The sequence below is a fragment of the Halichoerus grypus genome, chromosome X (assembly GCF_964656455.1).
Source record: "Halichoerus grypus chromosome X, mHalGry1.hap1.1, whole genome shotgun sequence".
Classification (NCBI taxonomy): Eukaryota; Metazoa; Chordata; class Mammalia; order Carnivora; family Phocidae; genus Halichoerus; species Halichoerus grypus.
Window position 1 is genome coordinate 71499745 of NC_135727.1, and position 17969 is coordinate 71517713.

The 17969-nt window shown below is 52.2% G+C and overlaps 2 protein-coding genes across 4 annotated transcripts in view; one reads left to right on the forward strand and one right to left on the reverse strand.

The window, feature by feature from the left end:
- Nucleotides 1-231: 231 nt before the first annotated feature.
- Nucleotides 232-9942, forward strand: AWAT2 (acyl-CoA wax alcohol acyltransferase 2). Of its 2 annotated transcripts, XM_036085139.2 has the most exons (7): nucleotides 232-366; nucleotides 7075-7185; nucleotides 7573-7643; nucleotides 7889-8093; nucleotides 8338-8512; nucleotides 9061-9260; nucleotides 9475-9942. In XM_036085139.2, the coding sequence occupies exons 1-7, from the start codon at nucleotides 279-281 to the stop codon at nucleotides 9627-9629; spliced, it is 1005 nt and encodes a 334-aa protein (XP_035941032.1). In that variant the 5' UTR covers nucleotides 232-278; the 3' UTR covers nucleotides 9630-9942. The 2 variants fall into 2 exon arrangements, with proteins under 2 accessions (XP_035941032.1, XP_035941033.1); XM_036085140.2 differs by lacking the exon at nucleotides 7075-7185 and having other exon boundaries at nucleotides 234-366.
- Nucleotides 9943-14159: 4217 nt separating this feature from the next.
- Nucleotides 14160-17969, reverse strand: part of EDA (ectodysplasin A) — a 414154-nt gene continuing 410344 nt past the window's right edge. The window contains exons 7-8 of one of the 2 annotated variants that reach the window (XM_078065069.1): nucleotides 16658-16782; nucleotides 14160-14835 (exon numbers count right to left, since the gene is read on the reverse strand). In XM_078065069.1, coding sequence (XP_077921195.1) covers nucleotides 14584-14835; nucleotides 16658-16782 — 377 coding nt within the window. In that variant the 3' untranslated portion in view covers nucleotides 14160-14583. Of the gene's footprint in view, nucleotides 14836-16651; nucleotides 16783-17969 lie in introns of both variants that reach the window. The other variant, XM_078065068.1, reaches the window with a different exon arrangement.

Sequence of the window (17969 nt, forward strand, 5' to 3'; positions counted from 1 at the left end):
ACGTTTCTCTACACATGTGAGCCAGGGGGGTGTCACAATCTCGGCCCAGGCTGCACCTAAGTGGGTAAAAGTGCAGGTGAGAAGACAGCTGGAAGGAGCTGGGCAAGCAGAGGCGGCATGTGTCCCTGCCATCAAGTGCAGGGGTGGGGGTGGGGGGTGGAGACTAACTGGGGGCTGGAGAAGAAAGCATGAAGAGAGGAAACCTCAAAGGCTCCTGAGCAATAGGGGCTGGGAAGCCAAAGGAGCAGCACTTACCTGGAGACCCTGAGACCCTGAGCATGATGCTCTTGCCCTCCAAGAAGGACCTTAAGATTGCCCTGGAGGTTTTTGCTCTTTTCCAGTGGGCCTTGAGTATCTTTATTATCGGTGAGTCTTCAGCTTTCCGTAGGGTGACCACCTGCTATGGTATGCCCAGGACTGAGGGGTTTTAGGGTTGAGCAGGGTTTTGAATGCCAAAACCTGGGTTGTTCCAAGCAAATCCGGAGGACTGGTCACCTCAGCCTCTCACCTGACTTGCCTGGGAATGGTACTCGTGAATCTCTGAGTGCAGTACACGAGGGTATGTGTGTGCACATACGGGTGTGTGCCTATGCAGGGGTGCATCTGAGTGTGTGCAAGCAAGCCTTGATGCAAATGTGTATGGTGAGCCCTCCTCGGTCTACACTGGGGCATGCAGGGCATGTTTGAGGAAGATGGGGAGCAGTTCCATTGAGGCTACCCAAGGAAAAGGACTTAGCTACAGCCTCATGCACTTGAACCGGCCATCCATGGGGGAGAGCTGCCTGGTGGCAGCCGGAGGCTCTGAAAGCCCATTGCCCAGAGCAGTTCATCCATTTCCCCCCATTGTCTACACCACAAACACTTTGTGAAAGTTACATATCCACTGGACGCTGTGTTCTGGGTGCTGAAGCAAAGCAGCCCTGTGTGTGTGTGTGTGGGTGGGGGGAGGCTGGAAAAAAAATTCTCGTTTGTCAGGTGGTCTAGGTGAGGACAAGCTGGAGGCAAGGGTATGAACCAAATGACCTTGTGAAGATATCTGGGAAGGGATATCTTAACTAGAGAGGAGGGGGGTGGGGGGATGGGTTAGCCCGGTGATGGGTATTAAGGAGGGCACGTATTGAATGGAGCACTGGGTGTTATACGCAAACAATGAATCATGGAACACTACATCAAAAACTAATGATGTAACGTATGGTGATTAACATAACATAATAAAATTTAAAAAATGCAAAAAAAAAAGATATCTGGGAAGAAAGAATGCAGGTAGGTCTTGGGAGTCTGGAGCTTGCCAGTGAATAGGGAGACTGGGCTAGAGGACAGGGAATGGGAGGCTCAGAGACCTGCTTGGAATGGGCACCAAGACCCCTCTGTGCCGAAAAGAGCAGTGTTAACCTAGGAATGATTAGCAGTCAGAGCTGGAAGAGACCAGCAGAAAGGAATTCATATGTATTAGGTACTTTGTACCAGGTATTTTCACACCTATTATTTCCTTGTAGGCTCCTGCCAGCCTTATGAGGTAGAAGCTATCATTATGCATAATAATATATACTAATAGCTACACACACATAATAAGCACGAACACTCATAACATTAGCTAACATTAATTGCACCCTTTTCTCGTGTCAGGCACTGTTCTGAGCCCCTTGTGTGGCTAATAACCTCCATTTGTACAGATGAGGGCGCTGAGGCGCATGAGGCGTTAAGTGGTCTGTCCAAGATCACACAGTGAGGAAGCAGAGGAGCTGGCCTGGGAGTTGAGCCCACAAGGACCCGATTCCAGCCCATGAATCTTGCATCAGCTCATTCACTGCTGCTCCTCGAAGCTGGGTCTGGACACGTCCCTGGAGCACATGCTAAGCCAGAGGCATGCTTTAATTTGTAATTGCCTCATTTTAAATTTCTGTTAACTGCCCATTCTTGACCTTTGCCCGTTTTTCTCCCGAATGAGTTGACTCTTGAAGGGCACATAGGAAGTAGGTGAGGAAGGAGGAGTGTTCAGGGCAGAGAGTGGGTAACCCGCGACAAGGCTAGGATGAGGGAGAGCATAAAGCATTCAAGGAGCTGCCGGTGGCTAAGTGGGATGAGGGCAAGAGGCCCAGAACTGATGCTCAACACTCATCGAATAAATGAATGAGAGACAGGAGAAAGAGGACGCTGGAGAAGCAGACAGGGGACAATTGTGCAGGGAACCGTCAACTAAGGACAAGAGTTTGGACTTTTCTCCTGAGGGCCATGAGGAGCTGTGATAGGGTTTGGCACAGGGCGACAGCTTCAGGTTTGAGTTTTCAAGAGATCACTCTCGCTCTGTATAGCGCACCGGTTATAGGAAGAGGCCGTTGCAACCATCCGGGTGAGAGAAGTGATTTGGACCAGACCAGTAGTAACCGGGATGCAGACAAGAGGGGAGAAAAGGGGAGATTGGAAAAATTGGAATAGAATTAATACAGCTTGATGATCAGAAGACATGAGCGAGAGAAACGGAAGAGGCAAGACGGAGGGCTTAGGGCCTGATGTGAGCTGGCAGAGGAGGCTGAAGGAGGAGAGTGGCCGGAAGGAACAGGAGTACAGGGAGAAAACCGTCCCAGGGAGCCCTTCATTAGAGTCCGACTGTGGGGCGTACAGAGAGGTAGTGCGGAGCAGGCAGAAGGGCTCTAGGCCTGGCCTCAGGAGATGGGGGTTCCAGTGCCCCCCTCCTCTTGCCAGCTCACGCGGGCCGGGTGGAGCAAATGGTGCCTTGGAGCCTTCCCAGCTCTTCACCCTGTGCATGGAATCCTATCTCTTTGGACCCTGAAGGCCTAGAGAGGAGACCCTCATGCCAAGTCTGTGAGGAAGAGAAGGCAGACAGATATTGACAGTGTGAATCCCAGTTGGCAGATGAAGTTCAGCGACTTGTCTGAGCTCACACTCATGGGACATGGCGGATCCGGGCCTCATCTCACTGCCCGGGCACTCCGCCCGAGGCCACACTGCCCCGCAAGATGTCCCCGACACTGTCTGGGTTGAGCAAAGCCTCGGGGAAACAGGGAGGTCTCTTCTGGACTAGACCCATGCCTCTCTTTCTCAAAAAAGTCCAATAGTCTTATAAGGAGCACATCAAAAGGCTAAAATGGCTGGCCTTAGATCTGTTCCCTAGAGGCAGCCTCTTTCAACTTTGTTAGCTCTTTCTTCTGGTATTCATCTCCAGGGGTCTACATTTTACTACTTAAAATTTCCTACAGATTACTATAGTATTTCTGATTGAACAACTTTAGACGTTGTCACTGACTTCCTGGTATGGAAGATGAGAATTTGGCTCTACGCACTGTTGCTGGATCTTTCCTCTTCCTCCATCCTCCCGAGATTGTGATAGCACAGGTTTTGGTTCAGTGTCTATGACTAGGAATATCCCTAGCAGAGCCATACTGAGAGCATGCTTCCTAGCTTGTTGCAACTTTCTGTTTTCCCTGGAACTCATAGTCGCCTCGTTTTAAATTTCTTTTGTTATCTATTAGATATCTATTGACTACGAATTCATCTTCAAACTCTCCACAGACACAGTAACCTCTCCATATGTGTGAACACATCAGGAACCTATAGGTCCTCCCCCGCTGTTTATTTTCTGGAGGGCATGGGTACTGGAGCCCAGCATTCTCCTGTTACGCAACATGGTCTTCTTATGCATCTCTCTCACTTCCAGGTCCCTGAGGCATCATGGGTGCACAGTTTAAGAAGGTGCTCGCTCTCCAGGTTGTGCAAGTGTTGCGTCAGGACTTGCTTGACCCCGGGAGTGTTTTCTTAAATTTTGTGTCCTAGGCACCTGGCTTGCTTCACCCTAGCCCTGGCCCTGGTCACTTCCTTCCTTCGTTGGCTCTTTTTGCTCCTCCTGGATCCCATGCCTTCCTCTGTCTTGGTTGACTCCCTTATCTTGATGGAGCACATCCTCCAGTAGTTTCCTGAGAAAGAGACATGGGAGACAAACCATCTGAGACCGTATGTCTGAGATTGTCTTTATTCTCCTTTCGTGCTTGATTAATAATTTGGCTGCATACAGAGTATCTTAGCTGTCTGTGTCTAGTGTTAAGTGTCTGAGGCTAGAGTCTCTCTGGCTCCATTTTGCAGAGAGTAGTCCTCCCATCGTCCGACTGTGTAAGGGAGGGAAGGAGACTGGAGCTCTAACTTCCTCTTTGGTAAACTTTCAGTCAAGCCCCGTGCCTCACACTGCTTTTGTGTCACACCTGCTGGCTCGAGATTCTGAGTCTTCCCCAGATTTTCCAGCACAAACAGGCTTTGCTCTTGTGGCCATTCCCCTGGTGGGTGACCAGGTTTCAGTTTTCTTTGTTTGAAGTCAGTTACTCCCTCCTTCATCTACTTTCCAGCATGCAGACATTTTGCTGGTGTCTCTCATCCACTGTTGTTGGTATCTCTCGAATTCCTTTTCTCATTGCAGAGCTATATCTTTTAAAACACTCTTAGGGTCACTGTTTATAGCAGCAATGTCCACAAAGCCAAACTGTGGAAAGAGCCAAGATGTCCATCAACAGATGAATGGATAAAGAACAGGTGGTATATATATACAATGGAATATTATGCAGCCATCAAAAGGAATGAGATCTTGCCATTTGCAATGACGTGGATGGAACTGGAGAGTGTTATGCTGAGCGAAATAAGTCAATCAGAGAAAGACATGTAACATATGACCTCACTGATATGAGGAATTCTTAATCTCAGGAAACAGTGTTGCTGGAGTGGTGGGGGGTGGGAGGGATGGGGTGGCTGGGTGATAGACATTGGGGAGGGTATGTGCTATGGTGAGTGCTGTGAATTGTGCAAGACTGTTGAATCACAGATCTGTACCTCTGAAACAAATAATACAATATATGTTAAAAAAAAAAAGAAGAAGAAGATAGCAGGAGGGGAAGAATGGGGGGGGGAATCGGAGGGGGAGACGAACCATGAGAGATGATGGACTCTGAAAAACAAACTGAGGGTTCTGGGGGGTGGTGGGAGGATGGGTTAGCCTGGTGATGGGTATTAGAGAGGGCATGTTCTGCATGGAGCACTGGGTGTTATATGCAAACAATGAATCATCGAAGTCTACATCAAAAACTAATGATGTATGGTGATTAACATAATAAAAAATTAAAAAAATAATAAAACACTCTTAGGGTAATTTTCATGAGGCCTTGGCAAGCAGTCAAGATAAAAAACAAAAAAACTGTGTCCAGTCTGCCATGCTCAATTAGAAGTGTGTCCTGTCTTTTCTAGCCTTTGCTTTTTTTTATTGTGATTTTTAAAAAAATTTTATTATGTTATGTTAGTCACCATACAATACATCATTAGTTTTTGATGTGGTGATCCACGATCCATTTTCGTATAACAGCCAGTGCTCCATGCAGTGCGTGCCCTCCTTAATACCCATCACTGGGCTAACCAATCCCCCCACCCCCCTCCCCTCTAAAACCCTGTTTCTCAGAGTCCATAGTCTCTCATGGTTCATCTCTCCCTCCAGTTCCGCCGCCCTCATTTTTCCCTTCCTTCTCCTAGTGTCCTCCATGCTATTCCTTATGTTCCACAAATAAGTGAAACCATATGATAATTGACTTTCTCTGCTTAACTTATTTCACTTAGCATAATCTCCTCCAGTCCCATCCATGTGGATGTAAAAGTTGGGTATTCATCCTTTCTGATGGCTGAGTAATATTCCATGGTATATATGGACCACATCTTCTTTATCCATTCATCTGTTGAAGGGCATCTCGGCTCTTTCCACAGTTTGGCTATTGCGGACATTGCTGCTTTGAACATTGGGGTGCATATGGCCCTTCTTTTCACTACATCTGTGTCTTTGGGGTAAATACCCAGGAGTGCAATTGCTGGGTCATAGGGTAGCTCTATTTTTAAATTTTTGAGACACCTCCACACTGTTTTCCAGAGTGGCTGTACCAACTTGCATTCCCACCAACAGTGTAAGAGGGTTCCCCTTTCTCCACAACCTCTCCAACATTTGTTGTTTCTTTCCCTGTCCATTTTTGCCATTCTAACTGGTGTAAGGTGGTATCTCAATGTGGTTTTGATTTGGATTTCCCTGATGGCTAATGATGATGAACATTTTTTCATGTGTCTGTTAGCCATTTGTATGTCTTCTTCAGAGAAGTGTCTTTTCATATTTTCTGCCCACTTTTTGACTTGATTATTTGTTTTTTGGGTGTTGAGTTTGAGAAGTTCTTTATAGATCTTGGATACCAGCCCTTTATCTGTAGTGTCATTTGCAAATATCTTCTCCCATTCTATGGGTTGCCTCTTTGTTTTGTTGACTGTTTCCTTTGCTGTGCAGAAGCTTTTTATCTTGATGAAGTCCCAAAAGTTCATTTTTGCTTTTGTTTCACTAGCTTTTGGAGATGTATCTTGAAAGAAGTTGCTGTGGGTCTAGCCTTTGCTTTTACCCACTTTCTCTCACGCGGTCTTATTCACAGCTGTTTTAAAAAAGGAGTCCGGTCATAATTCTGAGTGGGTGTGGCTCCCGAGGACTCGTCTCCATGAAGTCTGTCCTAACTACTCTATCCTACAGCACTCCTATCTTACCGGAGCCTAACACAGCCCAGTACCTTATTGGGTCCCAGCTTGCATTGTCCTTTGTCTCTCAATTGCCAACTTGGGCGCTCCCAGCCTGGCTGAAGTTGGGTCTTCTCTTTCTCTGGTATTCCCTCCACTGATGCCTCACAGAGAAGATCTGGAGAGGAAAATGTGAGGCGGAGGAAAACCGTTCCTGGCTCTGTCTTTCCTAGACTCCCAGCCTCCGATGGTTAGATCGGAGCGGCCCATCGGTGGCTCCCTGCCATGGAGCACAGCCCAGAGCAGGGCCAGAGCAGGTCCTGGGGAGCAGAGGGCTTACTGCATGGGGCACAGCTGCCTTCCAGATCCGAAACAGGGCCCCCAGGACAGAGAGGATATGGAGGGCTGGGAACAGGTGCTAGGGTGATGAAGCGAGAGTGTTCAGTGAGAGTGTGTGTAACCTTGGGGTGGAGAGCCCCCAGAGGGAGGGAAAGTATGGAGGACGGTTCACAATTCATTAACTCTGCGCTGGGCTCCCTCCAGCAATCACCGTAGTCTTTGTCAATCTCTACCTGGTGCTGTTCACGCCCTACTGGCCTGTCACTGTGCTCATCCTCACCTGGCTGGCTTTTGACTGGAAGACCCCCCAGCGAGGTAAGGGCCCCTCTGGGGCTGTGTTGTGACTGGCCACATGCTCTTTTCTCTCTTCTCCTGATAGTCCTGAGAGGTTCTGGCTAATTCCCAGGCAGCCCTTTAGCCTGTCCCTCCATCCCTGGGTTAGAGAAGCTGAGGGAAGGGGCCTTTTCAAAGTGCTGCAAAGGCCCAGATCAGAACTGGAGCGGATGAGGGGAAAAGCAGCTAGTAAAGCAGCAAGCTAGGCCTGTCCTAAATTGGCCCTGATGTGACATCGCTCATCCCAGTTGTCACTTACAAGGCCAGGCAACAGCAGGGGGTGAGGGGCCACCCTGTGGCTGGCCCAAAGGGGCTCTGAAGAAGATGGTGGAGGTGGGCAAAACGTGGCTACCTTGGCTCTGTTTTCAGGTGGCCGCCGGATAGCCTGTGTGAGGAGATGGTGCATATGGAAACAGTACTGTGATTACTTTCCTCTCAAGGTGAGTAGGCCCAGGTCCCCCTACTTGGGTCCTGGGCCTAGCCCCAACTCTGGTGCCAGCAGTTGGGCCAGGGTGGAGGTTGGGGGCATCATTCCCATCGAGACCCATGGGAATGATGCTCCATGTTGCTGTGTGGTACCCAACTGCCTCACAGGACATAGCAGCCCTTTCCCTTTCCGGTCTCTGGCCGGAAGAGGAGTACTCCTCCTTGCCTGTACCCCTCCTGACTCCACTCTCCTCCACAGCTTTTGAAGACTCATGATATCTCCCCCAACCACAACTACATCCTTGCGTGCCACCCTCATGGGCTTTTTGCCCACTCATTCTTTGGCCACTTTGCCACAGACTCCTCAGGCTTCTGCAAGATCTTTCCCGGTATCACTCCTTATGTTCTCACACTGGGAGTCTTCTTCTGGGTGCCGCTTCTCAGAGATTATGTCATGTCTTCAGGTGAGTTGGCCCCTAAGACATAAAGCCAAAGGAAACATGGCTCCCCGAGGGAGAAGTGTTGGGGGAATGGGAGAGAGCAAGGCCAACTCGGTGGTCCTGTCTGGTCTTAGAAAGCTACCTTAGGCTCACCCGCCTGACATGAGGCTCTCCCCTCCTTTGAAGAGGTAGGGAGGGAAGTTAGGAGGTTTGGGAAGTGGCCAATGAGCTTTTGGTGTTTTCTGCACTGCCCCCCGCTCCCGACCAGGGATCTGCTCTGTGAGTCGAGCCTCCATGGACTTTCTGCTCACACATAAAGGCACAGGCAACATGCTGATTGTGGTGGTTGGTGGCCTGGCTGAGTGCAGATACAGCCTGCCAGGCTCTACCACCCTGGTCTTGAAGAATCGGACTGGCTTTGTACGCGTGGCCCTTCATCATGGGTAAGGACGGCTCTGGTCCAGAATGGGGAGAGGGGCTCCGAAAGCCCAGCATGGAAGGAGTAAGGGATTTTGAGGAAATGATACCTAAAAAGGGAGGTGGAAACCTGCTTCTGTGTTGGAGTAGAGACTGGGCCGGGTCCTCGAGGCATTTCTGCTTATGAGGAGAGGCTAGAGGGCTAGCCCTCGGCTCTTCTTTCTCACCCTAGCGTCTTGTCTGGGCCAGTCCCTCTATAAAAGGCCACAGGCTGCAAGCTCACGTCAGAGAGAACCAAAACTGCTGTGGGGATAAAGGGAAGAAAGTGAAATGAAATGGCCCTTGGTTCTCCTCTCCAGTGTTTCAGACCCGTGGGTTCACAGGAGGGTCTGGGACTTGCTTCCTTTAGCTTGCTGCTACTTTGCCCCCACAGGCAGCCCGGGGTAGACAGCGGGGCCCTCACACTTAGCCTGGATCTAGGCCCAGCTAAGTCACGGGCCGAGAAGCCTATAGGCAGACCCAGGGGCCGCTGGTAGCACATCCGGCCATCGAAGGATATGCCTTTCCTCTGCAGAGTTCCTCTAATCCCTGCCTATGCCTTTGGGGAGACAGACCTCTACAATCAGTACATTTTCACTCCTGGGGGCTTGGTGAATCACTTCCAGAAGTGGATGAAGCGTATGGTACACATCTACCCTTGTGCTTTCTATGGGCGTGGCTTCACGGAGAACTCATGGGGCCTACTGCCCTATGCCCGGCCCGTAACCACGGTTGGTGAGTGAGCCCGTCCACTGGGAGCCACGTCTAGGATATAGGATCCAGTTCTGGGGCTGGACCTTGGCTCTGGCCGTGTCCAGAGGCAGAGAGGTGGACTAGGATGAGGGGCATGGTGGGGGGAAGGGCGGGGAGACCCTGGGCTTGAGGGCTGAGGCCCATTCTGAGGAGTGAGCTGTTCTGATGCTTTTCCCTTCTCTGTCTCCCGTCGCAGTCGGGAAGCCGCTACCACTGCCCAAGATTGAGAACCCGAGCCAGGAGACGGTGGCTAAGTACCACGCACTCTATATCGACGCCCTACGCAAACTCTATGACCAGCATAAGACCAAATATGGCATCTCAGAGACCCAGGAACTGGTGCTCATTTGACAGACATCACCAGCAGCTTCTCGGCCTGGCTGGAAGGTGTAGAACCTGTGAAACAGGAGGACCAGTGTCACATGTGGGCCTCCTGCTCCTGATTTGGCGAGTCCTCAATATGAGGAGGCTGTCCTCTAGGCCCCTCTTCTTCCTTCATCTCTAGCTGCCTTCCAGCTCTTCTCTGCCTTTACCTTGGGGCTACAAGGGAAACAGCCCCAAAAGGCAGGGAAAGCCCTAGGCGAGAGGTATCTTGAAGTCTCCCTCACGCACGGCCACTCAGCATCAGTACTGAGGAAATAAAATAATATAGCTCCTCTTCTGATACTGCTTGTGGTCCAACTCATTGGTTTTACGGGCCTAGGATCCCTGTTCATGGCTTTGCTTCTCTAGCTCTCAAACAGTCCCATCTCCTGGCATCGAGGCTCCTGCTGGCTTGGGAGTTCAGGCTCCACCGCCTTCAAGCCATGTGACATGGGACAATCTGTCATTTCTGAGCCTGAGCTTCCTCACCTGTAACACGGGACCCAGAATCCCTCCCCTGCTTACCTCAGAGGCTACTGGGAAGGCCGATGATACTGAATGTGATTGACCTTTGTACATTGGACAGCTACCCCAAATCATCCTCCTCCAATCACTTTGCCCACTTCCTATCCTTGAGCAGACTCTGCCCTCAATTTCACGGCATCTCTATGTTTAAAAGAAAGTGTACAGTGTAAGATCTTGTCAGCAGCTCTTTGAACGTTGAAGTAGCCTTCTATAGTTGGGTGACCTTGGGTGACCTACTTAAACTTCCTGAGCATTGGTCTCCTCATCCGCAAAATGGGATGATACATCATGGGGAGCTGGAGGCTGCATCTTCCCAAGCTGTTAGGGGCTCAGGCCTGAAATGTCTGTTATGGATGCTGCAGCATCAGGCTGAGGGAACCTCCATGCTGTGTCTCTGCCTTGGGACAGTGGTTCTTTCCTGCAGGACCTCTAGCTTACTGGACAGGCAGTGACAAGAAAAGACCTAAGGTGACAGGGATGGGGGCGTGTGTGGTCTGGGACACAGACAGGATGTGGGAGGTTCTGACAGGAACTTCAGACCTCCTTCTTTTGGTTGCCCCCTCTGAGATGGGTGCCTTGGCCCTTCCCCTAGCTGATGTGTGGCCACACTTGCCAAGAAGCACCTGGCACACAGGAAGCGCTTAAGTCGATTTCGAGAATGGGGGGAGGAAAAAAGCTTTATTTGCAAAGAACAAACCATTAATTTACACAAACTTACATCCCAGTTTATATACATTATATATAGTTTATATACATAGTATCTCACACTGGATGCCGACCCCCCAAAGCAGCACGGGGCCTGCTCCAGGCCATTCTCACCACAAAGCCACCCCCCCACCCCAGGTGAAAGTTTTTTGAATCAAGAAATGGCACATCCTGAATCCCCTTAGAGAGAGCCCCAACAGGAGTTAAAAGAAACAATCTGCTTCCTTCTTTGTGCTCACTGCGGCCTAGGAGAGCCTCTCTGTGGGCAGGGAGGGAGGCTGAGGCAATGCTGGCTAGCCTCGGGACTTCCTGGTATTGGGCCAGCCCAGAGACTTCCAGTCCAGAGACCGGGGCAGGGAGAATGCCTGGGGGCGGGGGGGCGGGAGAGAGTTCTGATGGTGGCTGCAGCAACCCTTTCCCCTGCCTGGTGGGGCTCCTGAAGGGGGCCAAGCACTTCCAGCCTTGAGTTTGGGGGTAGAAGAAAGGAGGGGTCTGTGCAGGACAGAGACAGCTCCAACCCCCTCACTCCTTTGAGTCTGCAGGTCAGGACTCGTTCACCTTGGCCAGGTCACCTTCCATATCTGGGCCTCTGGGTCTCGCTCTAAAGGTCCCTGACTCTGCATCCACCGGAAGTTACATAAAACACATGTACTTGCCCGGGGATCCAAGTCTCTGTTCGCCTCCAGGGTTCCTAGCCCTTTCCTGCTTAGGCAAAGGAATTTGGCTCAGGATGGATGAGTGGGGACAGAAGGCAAAGACGACATTTCCCAAGGAACCAGGAGCTGAGCAGCCCCCAATGAATGCCTTTTATGCCGGCCTTGGCTGTTGAAGCCCAAGCAGCTGGCCAAGGCCCCTGCCATGCCATTCTCCTTGAAACCTCTGCCATCTGCTTGCTCACAGATGTCCTCATCCCATTCTCCACGCTAGCCCTGGCCCTCTGGTGAACTCACAGCAGCGCCATTCCAGACCATATATCTATTCCCACATCCTCTCGCTAGTAAATTGCTTCACCCCAGCTGTCTGTTGCTTCCTTCCTCGCCTCCTTCCCTCTAGCTCCTTTTGAGGGTTCACAATGAATACAGGGTCCTCTGCGAAACCTAGCCCCTCCATAATCCCCTCCATAGCTGGACCTCAGGATGGGTGTCAGAATGTCCTTTAGGGGTACAATTAGGAAGCCTCCTCCTCCCCTCTCCTCACACACATCTGGCTTTAGAGCCAGGCCTCTCTCTTGGGCCTTTCCTCCATCAGGAGACATCCTGGTAGAGCAAGGCTCTCTGTGGGATGGTAGAAAGAGCCAAGGAGTCACTTAGTAGCTGTGGGAAGTGGACCAGCTCCCGTGATCTGTCTGTAGGGCAACCAGCGGAGGCCCTTGCCCGCAGCAGGGGCTCCTTACACGATGGGTGGGTGGAAGAGCATAAGGGATACAGTTCTGTGGGTACTGGAGGCCTGCTGCTTCGACGTGGTGCCAAGACGATTCTGACCACAGGAGCTGTTTCCCAAAGAAATGTCCTACTCTTTTTGCCACAAAGCCCCCGGCAGCCAAAAGAACATCAAGGAATTACCACCAAGGAACGAAAACGCACGTGTCTGGGTTTCTCTCTGGGATGCTGAAGGATTTGGGATCCTTATTCCCATTTTTATTGGTTCTCTCTAGACCGCACATTCAACACAATGCTGCAGCATAATGGAATGGCTTTGGAGGCAGACCTGGCTGAAGCCCCAGGCCTGTAGCTTAAACTGGTTGGGATCCTGGACAAAGCACTTCACCTCTCGGAGCCTTGTCTACACAATGGGGTTCATAGCATCCTCAAAGGAGATAATGAGAGAGAAAATACTGTCCAAACCTGAAGGAGAGGATCCCTTTAGTTCTCGCTACAACTGAGGACTATCTAAGGCACTTTCCAGAAGCCTGGGCCAGATGCATGCTTCAAGTTCACCCCATCTGGGGTCGCAAGGCTGTCATCAGCAGCCAGACGATGGCGGCATAGCCCACCCCCACTGGCCCAGACCCACCAAGGGCCGAGCATTACAGTTGTTTGGAAACGGAAGGTACAGTGGAGAAATGAATACCTGTCCTTGGTGGATTTCAGCTGCCCGAAGGGACTTATCCCCATCTCCTCCAAAGGAAACTCACTTCAGGAGTGACAGTAGCACACTGTACAACACTGGCCTTCCCCAGCTTTGGGCTAGACCCAGCATCCAGAAACCAGCCTGGCCCCTGGCAGTGAGAGATAAGGCCCTTGAATGGTCCCACTATATGATCCAGTGGGGAACTTGGGGTCAGGGGATGGGGTGGGTAAGGTGTTTTTGGACCTGGCTACAGGGCAGAGCCTTGCCCGATGCCTAGCTGCTGGGCTTCTCTTGAGCCTGGATTCAGGCGATCGGCACTGGGATCTCTGGTGACTCCGCTATGGCTTTCTGAAGCGAGAGTGAAGAAAGGTGGGTCAGTAGGGCATCGGCTGCTGTCCTTTTGGATAGGGCCTAGGCTAATGACCCCTTGGGTCACAGCAAACTTGAGGAAAAAAACCCACCGTCCTATCCCACTTCTTGCCCTTTTGGGGTCAGGCAGAAAAGTTCTGCCTTGCTAATGCCCCGGGGGCAGGCTGGGGTTTGGGAATATTCGTAGGCTATCGTGGAAGCTGCCTAAATATTCGAATTTGAAGGGACTCCCGGAGGTCATCCAGTCCAACCCTTTGCCCCCAGACACAACTCGACTAGATGAATATTTGTGTTGCTTAATAAACGGAAAAGTCTCTTTGCGCCCAGGTCATCGAAAGAGTATCCCAGACTCACATAAGCACAGGTCCCAGGTAAGGCGCCTGTCTTAGACAGAGGTAGGCTCTGTGGCGAAAGAAGACAGGAGTTCTGGTCAGGCTGGGAAAGGGGGCAATTGGAAGGGGACCCAGAGATTTTTCTGAGTGTGGAACACGGCTGTAAACAAAGTGAAAGGCACGTGGCCCCAAGTATGCCTTCAGGTTCTTGGGCAGGCAGGCGTGGCCATTCCCTGCCACTGCTCCGAGAAGGGCAAACCTCCTATACCCCAAAGCCCAGCAAGCTGCCGCGAGGTGGCTCTCAGCCCCAGGGGGAAGAGCACCCCCTGGCCCCGACCCTCCGGCAGGCTGCAGCGCAGGGCAGCAAGAAGCCTTCCACTACCGAGGATGCCTGCTTGGCAGGTTTCTCCCTGGGTCTCTGCCACCAGCACCCGCCTTTCCCCTCCCCGCCCCTCTGCGTAGGCTTCACCACTCCCCTCCCGCCCCACCCTTGCCCCCCAGCCCTACCCAAGAGAGGAACGGCAGCGCCTAAGGGTCAGAGGCTTGCCCCCACGGTCTGGAGTCCACCTTTGCTTTCTCTTGCCTGCTGCCCCAGAAACCCCACGTTAGTGCAAGAAACAATCACTCTGACAACAGGGACCTTGAGGTTGAAGAGTTGAGCCATAAGCCAGTAGACACATGGAGCCAAGGAAGAAGGTCCTGCTTCCTGCAAACTCTGGGGCTCCATCAAACGTCCTGTGAACTCAAGGTCATTCTGGAAAGTCAAGCGGGCCTCATCATCCTGGAGTCCCCGGGGAATAAATAGCCCTGGGGTATTGATCTCTGTGGCTGCGACACCCATAACACCTCACTCCACAGCAGCACTGAGAGGTTCTGGGAGTCCTGGCTCCCAACCCTGGGGCAGGGGCGCGGGCAGGGACAGAAACGGGGTGGGGGGGAATCTAGGACGCAGGGGCCTCGCCCAGCCTGATGGCCCCAAAGAAGGTGGTGTGCTTGCTCATATTGATAGAGATGTCGGCATGCACCATCTTCACGGCAATCTTCTGCCGGGCTTTGAGCAGGCAGACCCCCGCGGTGTAGCAAGTGTTGTAGTTGGTCTTGCCCGTCTCGATGCTGCGGGTACACTGCAGGAAGGGCTTCTCGTCCACCACCACCTCGTAGCTGGCAAAGTCGGTGAAGTTGATGTAATAGACCTGGGGTGAGAGGCAACAAGAAGGGATTGGGGGAGAGAGGAAGGGGAGGGTGGGGCCCTTCCCTGCGGCAGACAGACAGGACCTTCTCAGATGAGCTGCCCGCACACCTTGTGAAGGGGGGCAGTGCCACCTGAGGGCGTGTGAGTTGGTCAACAGGAAAGGCAAGATGATGGGCTGATCTGCTGCGCTTCCCCCACTCCGTGGGGCTCAGGGGACTGAGCAAATCTCTTTCCAATAGCACGCCAGTTGTCAACTCTGTGAGGGCAGGAACCAGGCCTTTCTCCCTCTGGTAGCTCTCCCAGCCCCTCCCCTGCCTTCCGCCCCGCTCGGCCCGGCCCCCGGCAAGAGGCACGGTGCTCTGCACACAGTAGGGGCTCAATCAGTGCTACAGACAAATGGATACTTCCCGTGCTGTGCCCCAAGGACTATTTGTGGCTGACCTTGGAAGTTGCTGATTTCCCAGAGAGGGTACGGTAACAACTTGCCATTTCTTCAGCTCTTTAGGGCCGGCCGCTACTCAGCTTGCAGCTTGCCCTCCCCTGTGACTCAATTTCTCTCCCTGATTTTTACGGTGCCCCTTGGCCCTCTGATGATTAAGGAAACAGATCTGGAGAGACGGAGTGCTATCCACCAGAGATAAGCTAAAGAATTTGGAAGGACAAAACCCAGGCCCCTGACTTTGTGGCCAGAGGGAAGTGCCAACCCATATTCAGCGGCCTGGTTTCAAGGGGGATTTTCCCAGTTTTCACGGTGTTCAAGGCCTGAGGCCACTTCCAATCTATTCTGGGCCCAGAAAATACCCCACCCCAAGGTTTGATTCCCTACTCCCCCCTCCCCAAAAAAAGGACCTTAGGAGAAATGGTCTATAGGACAATGGGATTATACCCATGTCCCCCCCCCCCCATAGGTCATCCTAAATCACTTTATGAAAGGTTGCTCCTCCATAGGCTCTTCGGGAGGGAGTGGTGTATTCAGGTGCCATATGATTTCTTGCGTCAGGACCCAAGCTGTGCCAGGATGCCTGGTGGGCTGAGCGAATGCTTGTTAATCCACCTTCTCTGGCCACTCTCCCGTGAGACCCTTCTGTTGGCTACGCAGTCCTTCTGTCCATCCGCCTGCTCGCTGCCCACCCCACAGAAGCCCCAACCTCAGGGCTTGTCTAACCTCTAGCTCTGAGGAGCCACCCCAGTGGAGGCAAACAACAGGGGCGGGAGTGGATGGACAGACCTGGGGAGCAGGCGCGGGGGCAGGACAAGGACAGAAACCCAGGGCCAAAAGGGCTGGGAGCATGGTGGCAGGATGGAGGAGGGAATGACAGAGACACAGAAAGGTGGACAAGCAAACGGGAGAAAGAGGAAGGAAAGACCGTCAAAAATGGTTTTGAGGTGGAGAGAAAGCCTGCAGGAGCACTATTTAGCGTGAAGCTAGCGGTGTGGGGGGAAGGGGTGCTCAGCAGCCCTGCAACTGACCCTCCAAGGATATATACTGACACAGAGATGGAGTTTGGCAGTAGAACCAAACAGCTCATTGGGGAAACAGGGGCCTGGGGCCCAGCAGGAGGATATCAGATGGCAGGGTGTGGGAGGGGCCCCTTTGCCGTTTTTCAAGGATAACTGGCTGTGGGGGGGGACCCCAACCCAAATAGGCCCTTCTCTCTTTCCTCCTTTCAACTCCCTCCCAGCGTAGTGCCCCCACCCCAGTCCCCCTAGAAAGCGGGGAATTAGCAGGTCTTGGCTGGCTCCACAGTGCCCCTATGTGGCCTGCACCGGATCTGCATTCTGGATATAAGAAGAGTTAGGCCTGAGACCGTACTCACTTCTACCTGACTATAGATGAAGTAGGTGCCGTCCACCAGTACCTCCAGCTCCCCGCTGCGGGGATGTAGCTTAAACACCTTGGGGTTCATGGTGATGCGAGACCAGTCATTGAGCACTCCACCTGAAAGATCTCAGTATGAGAGAAGGGCAGTCACTCAGTACATGTCAGAATAATCTGGGCAATAGAAACAAGAGACATCGAGCAGCATCCCCTCCACCCCATCCCTATCCCAGTGCGAAGTGGAGAGCCCCAGAGGCCAAGCTTTAAGAACAGCATTTGGAAGCAGAGAAAGCGTTCTGTGTGTCGAGCAGTTGCCAGGCCTGCCTCAGGCCCCTGGGGTCCACTTGTCTGTCTCCCTCTCTCCTTTCCTGACCCCTCCATCTGGTAGGGTCTTTAACCAACACCTTCTAGCTGGAGTTGGGGGTGAGGGCAAGAAGAGAGTGGGCATGCTGCCCTATTTTCATTGTTGTTCTGGGGCTTGCGCAGGCATAATTCAGACACTGAGTGGCAGGCTAGGTCTTATTATTCCATTCTATCTCTCTAGCCATAGCTCCTGAATCCCTCCCCCGTGTCTCAGGTTCGTGGGTTTTGTCCTTCTTCTTTCAAGATTCCTTTTTATAGTTCCTTCATGCCCACTCCTTTCTGGAAGGCTTCCCTGCCTCCCCCCCATCCTCCCAGGAAACCACTCAGCCCAAGGAATCGTCTACCCGGAGAACCTTAGGGATCAGGGGTGAGTCAGACTTTACGGCAGCTGAAATGAGTGGCCACCAGGACTAAGGCCCCATAGGAGAGGGGGATCTTTACGAGAGTGAGGGATAGACCACCAAGCAGCACTGGAGCCAGCCCAGGGGCTGGCAAGGGTGTCTGGGGGCCGAGGCACCTCTGGTAAAGCACCTGTCAGCCCAACCCCATTGGGGGCACAGGGGGAGTCCTACCACCTTTGCTGGACAGTGAGAGCCAGTATGTGAAGGTGGAGGAAAAGCTTCCCTTTCAATCCTGCAGAAAGAGGGATGTTCCTTCCTACCACTGGAGGAGAGAGTCCAAGCCCTGGGGGCCTTCTCCCCTCAAAACCCTCCATGCTCCACCCAAGAAATTATGTTGTGAATGTCCATCTTTGGCTAGTCTCAGGAGGCCTGCCTCTCGGAGGTGTGAGGAAACTGGCCTTCTGGAATAGGTGGTCATCGTCCCTTGAGGTGATAGTGGGTGGGGACAGGAGTTAGGAAGAGATGCCCTGGCTCAGCCCCTCCAAGTGACTGCTCTGTCCCCCTCCCTTCTGTGTTTGGTGCAACTAAAGATCAGCATAAACTACTCTTGGA